The sequence below is a fragment of the Amborella trichopoda genome, chromosome 4 (assembly GCF_054954075.1).
Source record: "Amborella trichopoda isolate Santa Cruz 75 chromosome 4, AtrichopodaSantaCruz75HAP2 v2.0, whole genome shotgun sequence".
NCBI lineage: Eukaryota > Viridiplantae > Streptophyta > Magnoliopsida > Amborellales > Amborellaceae > Amborella > Amborella trichopoda.
Genome location: NC_142339.1, coordinates 35,215,083 through 35,232,182, shown reverse-complemented (window position 1 = coordinate 35,232,182; position 17,100 = coordinate 35,215,083). Strand labels below are relative to the sequence as shown.

At 34.2% G+C, this 17,100-nt stretch overlaps 1 protein-coding gene across 1 annotated transcript; it reads left to right on the top strand.

The window, feature by feature from the left end:
• The first annotated feature begins 5,756 nt into the window (after positions 1-5,756).
• On the top strand, positions 5,757-12,534 carry LOC18428683 (large ribosomal subunit protein eL19y). Its single transcript, XM_006837960.4, has 4 exons — positions 5,757-5,891; positions 10,967-11,403; positions 11,532-11,581; positions 12,213-12,534. The coding sequence occupies exons 1-4, from the start codon at positions 5,780-5,782 to the stop codon at positions 12,235-12,237; spliced, it is 624 nt and encodes a 207-aa protein (XP_006838023.1). The 5' UTR covers positions 5,757-5,779; the 3' UTR covers positions 12,238-12,534.
• Positions 12,535-17,100: the final 4,566 nt, after the last annotated feature.

Genomic DNA, 17,100 nt, shown 5'->3' with positions numbered 1-17,100 from the left:
TAAGTTTACACAAATAAAATTTTATTTTGATAGGAGAAAAAATTCAATAAAGTTAAGTATGTACAGTAATAAGATGACAAAGAAGCCTGAATGAAAGCTTCATTGCATTTATGATCAAAACCAAGGTTTGAAATATCGGTGCCTCGATCCAAAATGGGCGATCCTGATTGGGTATCGGTGATAGCCATCCAGATCCACCAAAAAACGGGATATAGATGAATCTACATAGGAATCGAATGCTAAGGTCATGAATCACCGATTCTTTGAAAAAAAAAAGGTGAGTCAACACTATTTTAAAGCATTGACAGTTTGCAAAGCACAAGTTTCACATTTGTATGAATTATTGAGGCCATTGTTGGGATTTTTAGAGTATTATTGTCACTAATAATTGTTTTATACATTATAAAATATTGAAAACACTGGATTGAAATGACAAATTGCATTTTTAGGCCATGGTTTTTGAAAATCAGTTCACGATTTTTTTCCCCGCCATTTCTTCAATTTCAAAAGATATTGAGTTGTATTTTGAGTAAACTTAGAGGGCTTTTGAAGGAAAATATGTTATCCAAATGATTGTAGATCATTTTTTCTTCTTCTAATTAAACAACTTTGATTGCTCGATTTTTTAAGAAATCAATTTCCTGCAGCGTTTTTTAAAAACCAGTTCATTTATTCGCCAAACTGTTGATTTTAGATGAATGTGGGCACCATTTTGTATGATCTCGGGGGTTTTGAAGATAATGATGTTCTTCAGATGATTGCGGGAGTTATTTGTGTGATTAAGCAATGTTTGTTGATTGATTTTTGAAGAAATCATGATTGTTTTACACGAACCCGAAAACCATAATTTTCGAATAAAAAACTTCGATCATTATAAGTCAATTCAGTTCCAATAGAGGTATGCATTTTGATCCTCATTGTTTCAGTTCATATATCTAGTAGTAACATGATTTGTCGTTTGTTATATATATATATATATATATATATATATATATATATATATATATATATATATATATATATATATATATATATATATATATATATATATATATATGAATTTGTTTTTAAATGCTCTGTGATTCACTATAATTTAGGGTTCATTCGTTATTTTTTTTTATTATGGCCTTAATTTTGATCTATTTTCTGTAAATTTTGAGGATCTTGAAGCTACTAATTTTGTCCATAAGATCATGAAGTTAATTTGCATGATTGAACATGATCTCTACGTTGATTTCGCAAGAGAGAGAGAGAGAGGGATATATATATATATACATTTTAGGATTCTTTGAGTAATTAATTTTATATTAATTTGTTAATTAAGATTGTGAATTTTGACAAATATATGTTCTTGAGACACACAATATAATAGCACATTTTTTTCTAATTTATTGGATTTATATGCAATCCCATATCATTAATTTATAATTATCATGAGAAAAGAACTTGTATTTTTCAATTTATTGTCAATTTTTCTAATGCAGTAAAATGTATGTTCATGATACATAATTAAATATTCTTATTCTTATCCTAAAATTTCATTTTATATTCTACTAGTATTTTCAGATTTGAAGCATGTTGGCTTATTATTGTAGTCCAATGGTTTAAAAAACGGATCGGTGACCCGGATCGGGCTTCCAAAAAACCGATCCGGATCGGCGAATCGACGATCCGGATCGGGAATCAGGTGAATCGGTCAGAATAAAGCTTAAAAAAAATTCGAAAAAATTATTAAAATTCATTATAAATATTATTTTTTAGGAATTCAATAAAAAATGAGGGTACTCCATTAAGAATTTTCATGTTTTTGAATGAATATGCGAATATTGATATGTTCTTTCCCTGCATGAACTGCCATTCAGCATTTAATTTACAGTATTTCGTGCTCATCCCTACACTGTTGCTGTTGGGACTCGATATGTGAATAATATGGCTGGGATAGGGTGGCCTCAGAATCATCATCTCTCTCATTTTCTCTTTGAATAATATGGATTAAAAAAAAAAAAAACAAATTTTCAAAAAAATCGATCATGGATTAAAAAAAAATCACAAATTTTCAGAAAATTCTATCATGGATTACAAAAAAAAATTCGATCATGGATTAAAAAAAAAAAATCACAAATTTTCAAAAAATTCAATCATGGATTACATAAAATTCGATCATGGATTACATAAAATTCGATCACGGATTACATAAAATTTGATCTTGGATTACAAAAAAAAACAAACAAAAAAAAACAAAAAATTTAATCGTGGATTACAAAAAAAGAAAAAAACAGTTCATTCATGGATTACAAAAAATTCAATCATGGATTAACTCTATCATGGGTTACAAAAAAAGCAAAAAACAAAAAATTCAATCATGGATTACAAAAAAAAAAAACAAACATTTCGATCATGGATTACAAAAAAAAACCAAACATTTCGATCATGTATTACAAAACATTCGATCATGGATTACAAAAAATTCTATCATGGGTTACAAAAAAAAAAAAAAAAACAAAAAAATCGATCATGGATTACAATAAAAGAAAACAAACATTTCGATCATGGATTACAAAAAATTCTATTATGGGTTACAAAAAACCAAAAAATTCGATCATGGATTACAAAAAAACAAAAACAATTCGATCATGGATTACAAAAAAATCGATCAAGTATTACAAAAAAATCTATCATGGATTACAAAAAAAAAAAAAAAAAAAGAAAAAAAATCCGTACGGAATCGCCGATTCACTGTTCGGACTCGCCGATTCCGTACAGTGAATTGGCGATTCACTGTACAGAATCATCTGGTTCTCTCTAGAACCGGACGATTTTCGATTTTTTAGGCGATCCGGTCCCCTTTTCACTATTTTCGAGTCGAACCGGGCGAGTCCGGTTCGACTCGACATTTTTTAAAACACTGTTGTAGTCAGATTTACGGGAAAATACTTATTTTTTTATAACTAACTTGGAGTGCAAATTTGAAATTATATAGATGTATGCACACCCAACTTAAGAGTACATTATCTCTCTTTTACCCATCGGAGCAAGCACTAGTGGTGAAAGAGTCATATAGAACTTGAGATGAGATTCAACATAAGTTACTTATTGTAATGAGAACATAACTTTTAAATGAAAAATAGACTATGGGTTTGATGCCCAAAACACGGATGTCATTTGACTCAAGTGACATTAATGGGTCAAAAAGAGATGGAAAAACACGATGATGAGCAATAATGAAACTACCTTTCGTTTTGGTATTAGGTTGTTGTATGTTTTATTTGGACTTTGTATTTCTATTCGCCATCATTATAGGTTATTTTTCTCAGTGATATAAATGAATAATTAACAGATATCCAGACAGGAAAATAACATATCAAGGGAATGATTAACAGATATCCAGACAGAAAAACAACGTCTCAGCATTCACCAGAGAAAGGTCGATTCAGAGTTTATTGTGAAGATATGGCATCACGAAGGGGCACCACGAGAAGCATAGATGATTAAAAGATTCCTAAAAAAGCCCAAGCTTAAGTGGTTTGCAGCCCTGGCTTAAGTGGTTCGTGCCTGACAATTTGCAACGCCACATCCTAGGCTCAATTCCACCAAAGGTAGAAGCAATCTCCCCACAGACTCACCCAAAAGAAAAAGTTGTAAAATATTTAAAATATTTTTTCATGGGGTAATTTTGGATGTAAATAGTAAAAGTAGTGTTTAAAAAAACGTCGAGTCGAACCGGACTCGCCCGGTTCGACTCGAGAATCGCCATGGACGGATCGAATCGGCGAAAAAAACGGAAATCATCCGGTTTTAGAGAGAACCGGACGATTCTATACAGTGACTCACCGATTCACTGTACGGAATCGGCGAGTCCGTACAGTGAATCGGCGAGTCCCGTACGGAAATATATATATATATATATATATATATATATATATATTTTTTTTTTTTTTTGTTTTGTAATCCATAATAGATTTTTTTGTAATTCTTGATCGATTTTTTTTTAATCCGTGATCGAATTGTTTTTTTTTTTTTGTAATCCATGATCGAATTTTTTTTTTTTTTTTGTAACCCATGATAGAATTTTTTGTAATCCATGATCAAATTTTTTGTAATCCATGATCGAAATGTTTGTTTTTTTTTCTTGTAATCCATGATCTAATTTTTTTTTTTTTTGTTTTTTTTTTGTAACCCATGATAGAATTTTTTGTAATCCATGATCGAATGTTTTGTAATACATGATCGAAATGTTTGTTTTTTTTTTTGTAATTCATGATCGAAATGTTTGTTTTTTTTTTTGTAATCCATGATCGAATTTTTTGTTTTTTTGCTTTTTTTGTAACCCATGATAGAGTTTTTTGTAATCCATGATTGAATTTTTTGTAATCCATGATCGAATTGTTTTTTTCTTTTTTTGTAATCCACGATTGAATTTTTTGTTTTTTTTTGTTTGTTTTTTTTTGTAATCCATGATTGAATTTTATGTAATCCATGATCGAATTGTTTTTTTCTTTTTTTGTAATCCACGATTGAATTTTTTGTTTTTTTTTGTTTGTTTTTTTTTGTAATCCATGATTGAATTTTATGTAATCCATGATCGAATTTTATGTAATCCATGATCGAATTTTTGGTAATCCATGATTGAATTTTTTGAAAATTTGTGATTTTTTTTTTTTATCCATGATCGAATTTTTTTTTGTAATCCATGATAGAATTTTTTGAAAATTTATGATTTTTTTTTTTAATCCATGATCGAATTTTTTTTTGTAATCCATGATAGAATTTTTTGAAAATTTGCGATTTTTTTTTTTTAATCCATGATCGATTTGTTTGAAAATTTGTTTTTTTTTTTTTAATCCATATTATTCAAAGAGAAAATGAGAGAGATGATGATTCAGAGGCCACCCTATCCTCGCCATATTATTCACATATCAAGTCCCAACAACAACAGTGTAGAGATGAGCACGACAGTGCAAGTGAGCATGAAGGATGGACAATCTTCGGGGATTTTAGATTGGGAACACAACAAAACACTAACACTCAAGGATTTGGGAATAGTCAGACGCCTGCTAATATCGATGATTCGTTTTTAGATCGAATCAATGAATTGTTAAACGAATTCAATTAATGACACCAGCGTGACCAAGAAGAACAATAACGTCGTCTATCATTTTATTTTTAGATCATATGTTACTAATTTTATGCTTTATTGTAGTCCATGTATGTTGATATATTTATTCCATAATAATTATATGTTTATCCTTTTGTGTGATGTAAATTAAATGCTGAATGACGGTTCATGCAGGGAAAGAACATATCAATATTCGCATATTCATTCAAAAACATGAAAATTCTTAATGGAGTACCCTCATTTCTTATTAAATTCCTAAAAAACAATATTTATCATGAATTTTAATAATTTTTTCGGATTTTTTTTAAGCTTTATTCTGACCGATTCACTCGATTCTCGATCCAGATCGGTTTTTTGGAAGCCCGATCTAGGTCATCGATCCGTTTTTTAAACCATTGAGTAAAAGTATTTCTAAAGTGATGAAAAAAATAAAAAGAAAAATAACGACTTGTATTTGAAAAACTCAAATCAAGGAAATTTGGGTTCCTTCTCATTTTAGTATTTTGTACCTTGATCACCAAGCAAGTGCTTGTAGAGAATAAATAAGGTATTATCGTAAAACTTAGGGGCATTTTATAGGTGGGATAGGGTTTTTGGATATATAAGAGGGCACTTGCGTTCAGCCCTCACTTCTCTTTTCATCTAGGGTTTGCAGAAGCAGCGATGGTGTCCTTGAAGCTGCAGAAGCGGCTCGCCGCGAGTGTGCTCAAATGCGGCAAGGGAAAGGTCTGGTTAGATCCAAATGAGACCAGCGAGATATCCATGGCCAACTCTAGTATGTGTCTCTTCTCCTTTTGTTTTCCTTTTCTCCATGTATTCATAGAAAGAATTCTAGTTTCTTTAAAGTGGGCTTTTTGTTGCAAGTGATCTGAAGCTCTGAGCTTTGGTTTTCCCTGAAGTATACGGGTTGTTGTGATTTTTTTTGAGCTGATGTGATGAAGCTGCTTAATATTTATTGCTCTTGGATGTTCATTTTCCTTGATATTTTTTTCGGTTTGGTTTGATTTCATTGAATCGATAGCCGTGCACTGTTGGTTGGTGGAACGTGAAGCGTGGATATAAGCTAGGGTTAGGGCTTGATTGTGAGTAAACTTACTTTGTCTGATGAAGGATCGATTTTGGTATCATAAAGATGCTATTGTCAATCCAAATTGGTCCGGTTTTGTTTTGTATGCTTCTCTCTGTGAGGTTAAACTGGCAGTCTAGACTGACAATGTTAACTGTTTCCTTTCATCATTGTCTTTTCTTTTTTGTGTTTCTTCTGTGATTTCAATCTTGGGGTGTTTTCTTTCCAAGTGAGTTATCAAACAGATTTGGGGCTTTCCTAGTGAGTTATCAAACAAATTGGAACCGCAAAAATCCATCAGACTAGTCCCCCTATATGTTTTCTATTGCCTTGTATTCTCGAAGGTAGTTCTTTATGATTTTTTTGTTAAGGAGGAAATATCACCATGAAAAGGATTTCCAACACAAATGTCACTTTTAAAAAATGTATTAACAATTATGCCTACTTAGGAATAAATGAAAACAATGGGTTTGTGGAATGATCTCCCTACGTGTCTCTGTCCTTTTGTTTCTGAATGTCTTTCAGTTTGCTTTTATTTGAAATATTGCTTGTAAAAGAAGAAACCAGAGCAAAGGTATTGTTGATATTTGGGCACTTAGAGTGCGTTGGACAATGTCTTTCAGTTAGCTTTTATTTGAAATATCACTTGTAAAAGAAGAAACAAGAGCAAAGGTATTGTTGATATTTGGACACTTACAGTGCGTTGGAGCATGGATTTGTTCTGAACTCGATGCTTCATAGAATAGTTTGCATACTATGTGAAACTATTTGTACCCATAAAAACCTTTTTGTTTTTGTGGCCATTGTTGTTCATGGAATGTGTTAGCGTCTCCTTTGAAAATGGATTTGTGATTTTGCATTGGTTTCACAATAGAATTTGATTCCTGTGAATATATGATTTACTTTTGCAAGTTATGCATTGCCATTTACATATTTCTTGTGTTTGAGTCCTTTGGAGTTGGGGTCCAATAAAAGGTTCCTGTTTCTTGTAATTTATTTTAACTACTTTATGGATTATTTCCCTTATATTTATTTTTATAACTTACTTTCTTTTGATGTACATGTAATCTTGGTTGTCAGATTTTTTTTGTCTCATCTGCTGCTGTAGAAGGATATTCTTTCTGCATGCAAATGCATTCTTATCAGTATGTTGTCTTTACATATTTTGTTTTCTGGATCAAGTTAATGTGCTGTAGATATAACTGTGCAAAAAATTTAAGTAGTGGTAGCCGCATGAATGTTATTTTTGTATTTGCAATATCTATAGATTTGTATCCTTTTTTTTTCATTTTTTGGGGTGCCCATCCATTGTCTAGGTGCATTGACATACCACGTTTATATCATTTTTATAGTCATGCATACATTAAGTTCCCTGCTTTTTGTTCATTTATATCAGGTTTTATCATTTATTTATCACTGCTTTCTCTGTATATAGAACATGCTTCTTATCCAACATGAACCTTGCTTCTCTTGTAGTTTACTTCTACGACTACATGGTTGTGCCATATGGGATTCTGTTTAAAACCTTTTTTTTATATAATTTTTAGTATGATTTGTGAAAGATATCTAGAAAGGCGTGCATTTCAAAAGTAAAATAAAGTCATGTTTCATTTTTCATTTGAAAGACTTGTGGGGGGCCTTCAAATGGTCACCTTTGTCTGTTATTTGTATTTATTTTTTCATCGTGTTGGACCTGTCCACTTTTAGTGTCCCCACTGTTCTTCTAGATGCTATCTCACACACTTTCTCTCTCTCTCTTGGCCTTGAATTTTTCTAGGGATCCATACCCTTTTGATGCTGTCTTCTTTGTTTTTATAGGTTTTCAAATAGCATTGTATTTCCTTGCTGCTTTCCTCTTTTTCATTGCTTCTCTCAGTGCATAATTGGATCCAATGTTTTACATTTGAGGGGCACCAGAATGATTTTTGTGAATCAAAATTTTTCCCCAAAAGTTTACATCATAACCTACTAACCTTTTCATCTATCCTTCTCATTTATCAATTTGGTTTTTCATCTATCCTTGTCATTTGCCAATTTGGTTTTACTTTGTGGAGTGAGTCCACTCTGTTGAATTGGAAAAATGTGGATACGGTTTTGATATTTGATACTCACAGATGCTAAAGCTTTAATTCAACGTGCCATATACTTGTAATCAATATTTTGAAGCTCTCATTTACACCCTGGCTTGGACATGTTGCTTGGACCCTCCACCCTACTGCATTGAACGGCCTCCAACTCAATTTTTGGCCCTTACTGTATCCCAACTCGCTTCAGTTTCTGTAGTAATTCAGGCAAATTTGTTTAAAACTTGGATGAGTTTTCTGACACTTTCATTATTATTATTTTTTTGTGGGGGCTAGGGCTCTGACCTCTTTTTCTTGCCTGGTTTTGCTCGAATTACCCAAAAGTTCATTCCATGCCGTATTTATTTATTTTTGGTACTCTATTGAATCCAAATCAGAGATTCAACAAAAAGAACACAAAATCTAGCACTTATGAGATTTGAATTTTGAACTAGGGTCTGACCTATCCCCTTTTCTTTTGATTATTTGCAGCAGTTGCTCCTTTGACCTTGAAAATCTGCTCCTAGAGCTGTTTTAAATTTTTGATCAAGTGTAAAGCTTTAGATTCAAAAAAAACTTTATTTCTCAGGTTTGTGAGATGAAATATCAAACTAAACCTGGCAAAAACTTTTCTAGAGATTTGGATCTATTAGATCTGAAGTTGAATAAAAAATTTGACTTCTTATTGTTCACATTTGTATATGGTTTCTTAAATTTCTACTTCTTTCTTTTCCTTTTTGTTTGTTTTCTTCTTATTTTCCCCTTTTATTGGATTTTTGAATCTTTCCTGTTCAAGTTGGGCAGGAATTGGAGTCTACTGGGACTTGCTGAGCTAACTCGCACCAGGCACTCCCCGAGTCCCGGAGCGATTCCTAGTTTTAAAACACACAGTTTAATTATTTTTTAAGTAAAAAATAGCTGGTTCATTACTTTTTGATTTTTCCCCACTGGTTATTACCATTATATGCAAGTATGACTTATCCTTTCTTTGCAGTTCATATCTCCTGTCAATTGTCTATGCAACTCATTGGCATTAACTGTTCCAGAATTTATGATAAAACATAAATATCATTGTTGTTCTGTATTCTGGAATGATTCAAGCGATTCTTGTTCTAAGGTTTTCCAATTTTAGGTGTACATGATATTTTTAGTTTCTTCCTGTTACCTTGTTTATCAATGGAAAGCAATTGTGTACAGCTCTGTTCATCTGGTCTATGGTGGATCTCATCTGTTCACCATCCAATCGCTAAGTAGAGGATCCATTGGATGGTCATAGCCTGGGTGCTACTGTTGTTCAATTATTTGCTTCAAAAGCTTATTACAGCATTTTTTTTTTCTGGAGTTCACGTGCCATGGAATAATAAATATGAGTTCTGGTGACTGATATCATGATTGTGTTATGCAAGATTTTGCGTGCATGCTTATATTAGAGCATGCATTCTCATGTGGGTCTTTAATCCCTAACCTTTTACTCATTTATGCATTCTCCGGATCCTCAAGTGTTTGTTACTCCTGATGTTTACATAATTATTAGTTTTTTTGCTCTTGGAGATAGTATGCAAGTTCTCTAGGTACACTGTTACTCTGATGCAGGTTTTGATTAGCTTTTTCCATCACTATTTGGTTGATATCTGATCAATGTTCTGCTTCTTGGTTCTTGGTTCCTGGTTACTGTATCTTCTTTTGTGCTTTCTCCTTTGCCTCTCATGAGAGGGAATCATAAGCCTATATTTAAAAATTAAAAGTTTAGAAAAGGTACTGGCTGATTGATTAAAAAATCTGAGATGGAAGGATTTCACCACCACTGCATTAGATATTGAACTTGTGGCTGGACCTTCACTTTTTGATTGTAGTGGCATGTTCTTCCAATGAAACAATTATCTATGATTTCCCCCTGACAACTAGAATACATGAAGACCGGCTTAGGGGTATGGGCCTTCTGTGACTTTGTGGAAATGCTGTGATGAGTCCTCCTTTTAACATTGTTTCAGTTAGCCTCTGAGGGATTTCTTGAACTTTAATATATTAATGAAGGTAAAGTGCATTTAATCCTGGAGTGCTAGGTTTCTGAAAACCCTTTACATGTTCAATTTCAAGTGTTTCTAGGATTTTGTTTTCTGGTAACCCTTTTAACTTCTACTATTTCATTAATATGGAGAAAGAGATGCCTCCTTCTGATGTTCATATGCTCCCTCTAACTGGGTGTATTATATTTCATTTCTATTTATCTGCTCATTAAGAAGCCGCCATTTGTGTATTTGTGGGTGTCCCCTTGGTTCTGTGTCGTTTGCTTCTTCAACTTTTGAGGAGTTCAATTTTTCGCGATGTTAAATTTTCGCAACGTTTTAAAACTTGGTGAGTTCGACTCAGAGACCTGCTAAAAGAGCTTGGGAACCATCTGAGTCTCACTAGTTCCCGAGGATAATTTTTTGATTTTTTTAGTCTTGGCTGAGTCTGACCAGCTGACTTAGGCTTGGGGCCTGGATGGCTCCATACCTGAGTCTGAGTTATCGACCATTGATTTTTCTCTTTGGCATGATAAACAGACCGACAGAATCATGCACTTTTTGATCTTGGAGACCTTGTCCTAAGTAGATTCAAATAATTTTTTTTTCACTTGTTCTTTTGATCTGAATCTCTATTTTTGCGTGCCAAAGGTAGTCCATTTGATATCTTGGCCCAAGTTAAGGATAATAGTATGATACGCTTCACTGAATGCAGGGCAAAATATTCGGAAGCTGGTTAAGGATGGGTTTGTCATCAAGAAGCCTCAGAAGATTCACTCTCGATCACGTGCTCGTCGAGCCCTCGAGGCAAAGAGGAAAGGAAGGCACTCTGGATATGGTAAGAGGAAAGGAACGAGGGAGGCAAGACTGCCTACCAAGATTCTCTGGATGAGGAGGATGAGGGTCCTTCGACGCCTTCTTCGCAAATACAGGGAGGCGAAGAAGATTGACAAGCACATGTACCATGATATGTATATGAAGGTCAAAGGAAATGTCTTCAAAAATAAGCGTGTGCTCATGGAGAGCATTCATAAGAGCAAGGCAGAGAAGGCCAGAGAGAAGACTCTCTCTGATCAGTTTGAGGCCAAGAGGGCGAAGAATAAGGCCAGCAGGGAGAGGAAGATTGCAAGGAGGGAAGAGAGGTTTGCCATGGTGAGTGAAGTAATGCTTATTTTCTTGTTTATTTTCTGATCAAGTTACATTTTTATGAAATTCTTGGTTCTTATTGAGCCGAGAGTGCCTTGTGTGCTTTGCTAATGCAATTTCTTGAAACACAACAGGGACCTGGGGAGCGACCACCTGCTACTGCTACCCCACAACCCACCGCCGAGTAAGTGTTGATTTACACTTTATTTTGTTGGTTTTTCTTTTTCTATAGAGAGAGAGACTCTGGTAAGTGTTGATTTATACAGAGAGAGAGAGAGAGAGAGGAGACTCTGAGTGTTGATTTATACAGGGAGAGAAAGAGAGAAGACTCTGAGTAAATGTTGATTTATGCAGAGAGGGAGAGTTGATATGCTCTCATTGTTTTCTTTGGTAAGAGAGCGAGGTACTAAGAGTGGTATTAATTTTACGAACTCTTATTGAGAGAGAGAGGTACTAAGAGTGATATTAATTTTACCAACTCTTATTGAGAGAGAGAGAGAGAGGTACTAAGAGTGGTATTGATTTTACCAACTCTTATTTTGAGAGAGAGAGGTACTAAGAGTGGTATTAATTTTACCAACTCTTATTTTGAGAGAGAGAGGTACTAAGAGTGGTATTAATTTTACCAACTCTTATTTTGAGAGAGAGAGAGGTACTAAGAGTGGTATTAATTTTACCAATTCTTATTGAGAGAGAGAGAGAGGTACTAAGAGTGGTATTGATTTTACCACTCTTATTTTGAGAGAGAGAGAGAGGTACTAAGAGTGGTATTAATTTTACCAACTCTTATTAAGAGTGGGCATTAATGGTTGCAGGCCTGCCAAGAAGGGGAAGAAGTAGATGCTGAGTTTGATTATGACTGGTTTCTGTTAAGGTTCCTTAGTGTAATTGGAATGAATTAATACATGGGTTTGTAGGATTTTCTTTTTCTCTCGCGAGGCAGGAATACGTACTCTCTTCTTAGCGAACTCTTTTCATGAAGTTCATTTAGATATGTTTTGATTTGTCAAATTTTGTGCTGCAGACCCCCGTTTCATTGTTAATTTGTTTGTTCTTTATATATTTGGATATTGTGCTGGTTTAAGCATGGGTTTCCTACCTTATGCAAGTAAGCAGTGTCTTAAAATTTTGCCCAAAGATGTACTTTTGTAGCTTTCGTATCTAAACGCTCTCGTACTATGTTCCACTTTAATTAAGAAATAAAAAATGTGCAGTCCAGTTAGATAGTCTAGATAACTTGTGATAAGAAGAAGTATTTTTCCTATTTGAAATTATTTTTTTCTTTATACTATATATCTCAAGGTTCATATGATTTATTAAAAGATTTTTTGACTTCAGAACGCTCTTTTCTACGAAATATATGTATTCTATTTCATTTTTATGGTATAAGGTTACAACTTTATATGAACTTTTTCCTTTTGGGGGAAAAGATTATATGAAGTGAGGTCTTAAATAATCAAATTAAGACGCTCTTAAAAAGATCACTGGAAGAGGATGTTCTGATCTCTGAAAACTCAAGATGTATGGACATACGAAAATATCAATTTAAAGTCTTGGAAGGAATGCATATTGTAATGTATTTTATGGTTTGTCATTTTTCAAGATTTTCACGTGTTTATATATGCTCTTTTTAATATTTTTGTATAAATCTGCTTGATTATACTATTTTTAAGCTAAATTTTATAATAAGAGACGAAAATATATCCAGGCCAATCACAAAGATTGTCAATTGTGAAACAATATTTTTCGATACTATTTGAATATGTGCCTGACTTCGATTATTTTCACGCCTTCATTTCTAGAAGGGAAAACGCTGCTTGCCATCGTTCATAGTGTTACACAGTGGGGATCATTACTCTTTCCTTTTTGGTTTATCAAACTTTCTGGGATGCCAACCTTGTGTTTTTTTGACCTTAAAACATTCTCCTTGAACCAGAAATCGTATTCTCCTTTTGAGTTTCTGCCTGATCAATCTCTCTCATCTACCATGATTGATCATTTTGAAACTTCCAATTCCAGGAAGTTTTAATTTATTATGCTTTCGTTTTTTTAAGAGAGGAGCAACGAGAGGCCGACTTTAAGAGGTTTTAGTTCTGGACTATTAAGGAAATTGAGTATTTGCAATTGTATCCTCTATAGAAGTTAGCATACCCTTTTTGTGGGGAAGTTCATTTCACGTACTTTGTCATATTTCTCTCAGCGTTCTATTCCTTTCTGAGATTGTGTTTTTTCTCTTATTTAAATACTCTTGAAATATTTTGACCTTGCCATGCTTTTTTCCCCTGTAACCCTAAGATGCCTTCTTTTAATGCAGTTTCTTCCTCATTTTTTTTTCTCCCGAATTCATTCTGTTAAGGCATGTGTATTTTTCTTCTTCTTAATTCGTCCTTAGTAGCATCTTTTCTAGTTATCTCCTCTCTCTAACCATGCTTCTCTTTCTCTCTCTTCTTCTTAATTCGCCCTTAGTAGCATCTTTTCTAGTTATCTCTCCTCTCTAACGATGCCTCTCTCTCTCTCAAAAGTCTAATCTTTATGGAGTTTTGTTAGATGACGGATGAATTTGTTCCATGTATTTTAGGACCTCTATGCATGTTACAAGGATGTGCGTAATCTTCAATTTTTTTTTAAAAAAGTGGAAATATTAATACCCAAAGCCTAACCTTCAATTTAAAAAAAAGTGGAAATAACATCAAGGATGAAAAGGGGAAAAAGTGGAAATAACATTGAGGAGAAAGGGGGACAAGAATGGACATCATGGTTGGATATTTGGTTTGAGTGAGAGACCTATGGGTTTCTTTTTTGGGTAGATAGATGTGGATTCGGCTAGAGGCGAGCTCCAGTTTTTGTAGAGACATGATGGATCGTGGCCTCTTGGTTTTGATAAAATGGGTGGGATACGCAGGTTGGATACCTGGGTTTTGGGTTAGGGAGAGACCTATAGGTTTTCTTTAGGGGTAGAGAGAGAGGGGCATGGAATTGGCTAGAGAGGTGAATCCTAGTTCAGTAGATGTACGGGTTTAGAGAGATTTGGGCCTTTCGATTTTGGTAAGTGCTTTGGTTTTGAGAGGGAGATCAGTGAGCACCCAGCAAACAGCAGCCTCGAGTGCTTTTGTGTGGTTATACTCTATCCAACTATCTTCCAATCTTTCATCTCTTCTCTTCCTCTCAATTTTGCAGATCTCCTCTCTCTCTCTCTCTCTCTCAAATCCCCTCTCTTTCCTCCTCTCTCTCGTATCTCTTTTCTATTCTCAAATGTCTTCTCTCCCTTTTTATCTCATCCCTCTTTTATTTCTCTCCTCTCTCTTTTTGTCTCTCTCTCTCATATCTATACTCTCTCAAATCTCTTCATCTCTATGATCTACTATCTTATTCTCTCTATCGCTTTTTGTCTTTTAGATATCTGCGTTCAGTTCTCTCTCTATTTCTCTCCCCCCTCCAAAAATCTACTCCTTTTATCTCTCTCACTCAGACCTATCTCTGTCCCTCTTCTATGTTACTCTTTCTTTATCATGCCATAGTTATTTTCTTTGACCCTCTCTTTTGTCACCCTTCTTCTCTAAACATTTTCTTAGCATTCTTTTTCTTGACCTTCTCTCCCTCTAGCCCTTGCCTCTGTCTCATAGTTCTCCTTTTTCTTCAACCGTTTCTTTAGCTCTCACAATTTCCTTCTAGCGTAGCCCTCTTTCCTTTGGTTCATTTCGAGCGAGAGGCAGTACCCCACCTTTTCCCTCATCATCTCTCCTCTCCACCCCTTCCACCTCCCATCTCCTTTCCTAGTCTATTTCCTTCAGTTCACTTCACCTTTCATCAATGATCTCACATTGACTTTTAACTTCACTTTTTACCTTGATTCTCTGTTACCTAAAGTAGATTAACGCTTAAGATGGATTTCTTCCATCTTTTCGGATTTAATGTCTTGTTGTGAGATTTCTCGGGCACTTGGGTTGTCTTTGAGAGTTTCAACGATCCATGTATTTGGTTACTTAGGTTAGTGAGCTCCATCGGGGTTTTACATTCTCCCTTTGGGGGCTTGTATTCCTGTGTGTGGCTAATACTATGTTCTTGGGAGAGTTGTTAGAGCTTAAGTGTGCTTTGAATAGGTGGTTTGCGCTTCTTAGATCCCCCCTCATGTTTTTTCCACCTCTTTTTCCTTTGGTCCATCTTCTCTTCACTTCAGCCTTTTCACTTGATGATCTTTTCTCTATTCCTCTTTTCTGTCCCGATTCTCCTTTGATCTGACTTTTAGATCTTATTTTTTGGTTACTAGTTGCTTCTTGCTATATTCCTATAGGTGGTCATGCTATTCTTGTTTTTCTTTTGTGCGCCGCCCTAAGCTTGGCCTGCGCAGAAGGGAATGTGTTTTATAGGGGTCTTTGTGAGAAGCTTGGGTTGCACAGGTACAGGTACACGTTATTGTGAGGGATGCCTTTAGAAGTTGCTTTATTTGGTTCAGCAGGGGTCTTTTGGCATTTGGTGGTGTAGGATCTTTGAGGTTATGTTTTTTTTTGTGTTTGGAAGTAAGATGAATCATATTTGAAAGTAGAGAGTACTACTCGTATTTTTCTATTTCTTCTTCTTCGTCTCTTTTAACTTGAAAACTCATGGAGTGTTTCTCATTTATTTAATAAAAATTAATGGTTAACATTAAAAAATAAAAACTGTAGAGAGATATCTATGACTTTATGAGTTGGGGTAGAGAGGTGGATTGGGCAAGAGAGAGAGAGAGAGAGCTTTTATTTTGAGTGAAGAGTTGTAGCATCAATTTGGGCCTGAGAGTTATTTTGAGTGAAGAGTGGCAGCATCAATTTGCGCGAGAGAGAGAGAGTGTGTGTGTTCCGAGTGCTTGGCTAAGTTGGATGGATGGAAATGGAACGCTATGAACCCTCGGTAGTTAGTACAAGGTCACAATCACGTATCAATCATATATAAAATTCAACTATTTGAAGTAGGGGAAAAGTTTATATAGAGCCGAGGCCTTAAACAATCAAATTTGAGCTTACCTCAAAAATTTCATTAGAAGATATTGTTTTGATGCCCAAATATCTTCATTCATCATCTCACCTCAAAAATTTCATTAGAATATATCGTTTTGATGCCCAAATATCCTCAAATTCATCATCTCAATATCAAAATGCATGGACATGATAAAAAAATGGATTTCAAGTTTTGGAAAATAGTATATTTTGTAATGCACTTTTGGATCGTCAAGATTTTCAAGGTTTCATAGATCTCTCAATCTACATTATTTTTGAAGCTTTAAATTTTATAAATAAAGATGAAAATATATTTTAAGACTATCAAAAAGATTTCCGATATTGAAACCATATTTCTCGATACTATTTGAAGGTAGGCTCTAATTTGATTGTTTAGAGCCTAGGCTCTATACAAACCGCCCCTTTGAAGTATTGTTGCAAAGTTTGATAAAGATTGTTTTAGACTTTATGTTGAGTCAATAGTAAATATTTTAGCCTCATTATTTCACATCCAAGTGAGGGGGATAAGCTCGAAAAGAAGGGTGAAAATTTTTAAATTATTATAAACTTTGAACATACAACTCTTATTAGTATGAATTACAAAAGCCCCTAAATTATTGTTAGCAACGGTCACCCTACCTTTAACTATCATAGCAAATGCCCCCCAAAGTAAAAAAAAGACATTGTTTTTACGAAGTTACCCTTTTTTGTACTTGAGAAATTAATTTTA

Coding starts and splice junctions, on each gene's coding strand:
- LOC18428683 (XM_006837960.4), top strand. CDS start 5,780: ATGGTGTCCTTGAAGCTGCAGAAGCGGCTCGCCGCGAGTGTGCTCAAA. Junction 5,892..10,966: donor GATATCCATGGCCAACTCTA/GTATGTGTCTCT, acceptor CACTGAATGCAG/GGCAAAATATTCGGAAGCTG. Junction 11,582..12,212: donor ACCCCACAACCCACCGCCGA/GTAAGTGTTGAT, acceptor TAATGGTTGCAG/GCCTGCCAAGAAGGGGAAGA.